Source organism: Cynoglossus semilaevis, chromosome 18, assembly GCF_000523025.1.
Source record: "Cynoglossus semilaevis isolate Cse_v1.0 chromosome 18, Cse_v1.0, whole genome shotgun sequence".
NCBI lineage: Eukaryota > Metazoa > Chordata > Actinopteri > Pleuronectiformes > Cynoglossidae > Cynoglossus > Cynoglossus semilaevis.
This window is the reverse complement of record NC_024324.1, coordinates 770335-772873: the sequence shown is the minus strand read 5'-3', so window position 1 is coordinate 772873 and position 2539 is coordinate 770335. Positions and strand designations below refer to the sequence as shown.

Here is a 2539-nt window from a genome sequence, read left to right as displayed (position 1 = left end):
GGTCGGTCAGTTAGACAGACGGTCGGTCAGTTAGACAGACGGTTGGTCAGTGGGTCGGTCAGTTAGACAGATGGTCGGTCAGTCAGTCTACATGACTCCAGGTTAACCTCTCGGATGCCCCCCCCCCCCAGGGCCCAGGATTGTATTACGTGGACGACAACGGCACCCGTCTGTCCGGTCGTATGTTCTCCACAGGCTGTGGGAACAGCTACGCCTACGGTGTGATGGACAGCAGCTACAGGGAAGACATGACGGTGGAGGAGGCCTACGAGCTGGGCCGCCGCGGCATCACCCACGCCACCCACAGAGACGCCTACTCTGGTGGCATGGTGAACAGTGAGTTTGAATCATGGCCAACTGTAATGACCCGCGTGGGACACGTGGTGAAGAGGTCCATATGGACCGGGTCACTGATGACCTCGTGGTAGATGTTACCCACATAGGACCAGGTTCTAGTCAACTCTAGTTAATGACCTTTGACCTGAGGACAGGACAGAGGAGGCTGTGACATCACCGCTGCCTCAGTGACATCACCGCTGGTTCAACATGTCTTTATGTTTAACCAACGTAGTCTTTATAGACTCATAGTACTACAGTAGTGTTGTAGTAGTACTACAGTGGTGTTGTAGTAGTACTGCAGTAAAGTTGTAGTAGTACTGCAGTAAAGTTGTAGTAGTACTTCAGTAGTGTTGTAGTAGTACTACAGAGGTGTTGTAGTAGTACTACAGTAGTGATGTAGTAGTACTACAGAGGTGTTGTAGTAGTACTACAGTGGTGTTGTAGTAGTACTGCAGTAAAGTTGTAGTAGTACTGCAGTAAAGTTGTAGTAGTACTTCAGTAGTGTTGTAGTAGTACTACAGAGGTGTTGTAGTAGTACTACAGTGGTGTTGTAGTAGTACTACAGTGGTGTTGTAGTAGTACTACAGTGGTGTTGTAGTAGTACTGCAGTAAAGTTGTAGTAGTACTACAGTAGTGTTGTAGTAGTACTACAGAGGTGTTGTAGTAGTACTGCAGTAAAGTTGTAGTAGTACTTCAGTAGTGTTGTAGTAGTACTACAGAGGTGTTGTAGTAGTACTACAGTGATGTAGTAGTACTACAGAGGTGTTGTAGTAGTACTGCAGTAAAGTTGTAGTAGTACTACAGAGGTGTTGTAGTAGTACTACAGTAGTGTTGTAGTAGTACTACAGAGGTGTTGTAGTAGTACTACAGAGGTGTTGTAGTAGTACTACAGTAAAGTTGTAGTACTACTACAGTAGTGTTGTAGTAGTACTACAGTGATGTAGTAGTACTACAGAGGTGTTGTAGTAGTACTGCAGTAAAGTTGTAGTAGTACTTCAGTAGTGTTGTAGTAGTACTACAGAGGTGTTGTAGTAGTACTGCAGTAAAGTTGTAGTAGTACTGCAGTAAAGTTGTAGTAGTACTACAGAGGTGTTGTAGTAGTACTGCAGTAAAGTTGTAGTAGTACTGCAGTAAAGTTGTAGTAGTACTACAGAGGTGTTGTAGTAGTACTGCAGTAAAGTTGTAGTAGTACTGCAGTAAAGTTGTAGTAGTACTTCAGTAGTGTTGTAGTAGTACTACAGAGGTGTTGTAGTAGTACTGCAGTAAAGTTGTAGTAGTACTACAGAGGTGTTGTAGTAGTACTGCAGTAAAGTTGTAGTAGTACTTCAGTAGTGTTGTAGTAGTACTACAGAGGTGTTGTAGTAGTACTGCAGTAAAGTTGTAGTAGTACTACAGTAAAGTTGTAGTACTACTACAGTAGTGTTGTAGTAGTACTACAGTAAAGTTGTAGTAGTACTGCAGTAAAGTTGTAGTAGTACTTCAGTAGTGTTGTAGTAGTACTACAGTAGTGTTAGTATGTTTCTGTCTTAGTCTCATGATGGACAGATGTCTAACATGGTCCCTCTGTGTGTGTGTGTGTGTGTGTGTGTGTGTCCAGTGTACCACATGCAGGAGGACGGCTGGATTAAGGTGTGTAAAGAAGACGTGTCCGAGCTGATCCACCGTTACAGGAAGGGAATGTTCTGACCTGGACCTGGACCCTGACCCCTGGATTGAGACACACCTGCTGTTGTTGTTGTTTTATTGACAGGATCAAAGTTGAATAATAAAGATGGCGTGTGTGTGTGTGTGTGTGTGTTCATCTGATGTTGATCTGGTGACTGAACTGTTACTTCGTCCTGGTACCGATTAAAACACCAACATGACGTCATCAGTGTTGTTTATGTTCACATTTATAAAAACACCAACATTTACCAAACAAAAACTAAAATCTGAACCAGGTTTGAAGGACATTCTATTAAAGAAGATAAACTTGGATTTATGAACATTTTATTGATTATATTTGATCAAACTCTGTTTCTATGAAATATATTTGTATTTATTATTATTCTAGACATTACACTGAGTTTAAACAAATATGTGGTTTTTACAAGTTTGATTTATTTCATTGATAAACTGTGTAGAAAATATTAACTTGGTTTTAGAACATTCTGGTAGAAAACTGTTTTTATTAACACTGTTATAAAATATATATTTCAAA

The 2539-nt window shown here is 41.2% G+C and overlaps 1 protein-coding gene across 2 annotated transcripts in view; it reads left to right on the top strand.

The window, feature by feature from the left end:
- psmb8a (proteasome 20S subunit beta 8A) overlaps window positions 1–2312 on the top strand; it is a 5882-nt gene extending 3570 nt beyond the window's left edge. For both annotated transcript variants that reach the window (XM_008330945.3, XM_008330944.3), the window contains exons 5-6: window positions 132–336; window positions 1937–2312. In XM_008330945.3, coding sequence (XP_008329167.1) covers window positions 132–336; window positions 1937–2025 — 294 coding nt within the window. In that variant the 3' untranslated portion in view covers window positions 2026–2312. The remainder of the gene's footprint in view (window positions 1–131; window positions 337–1936) is intronic.
- The last annotated feature ends 227 nt before the right edge of the window (window positions 2313–2539 follow it).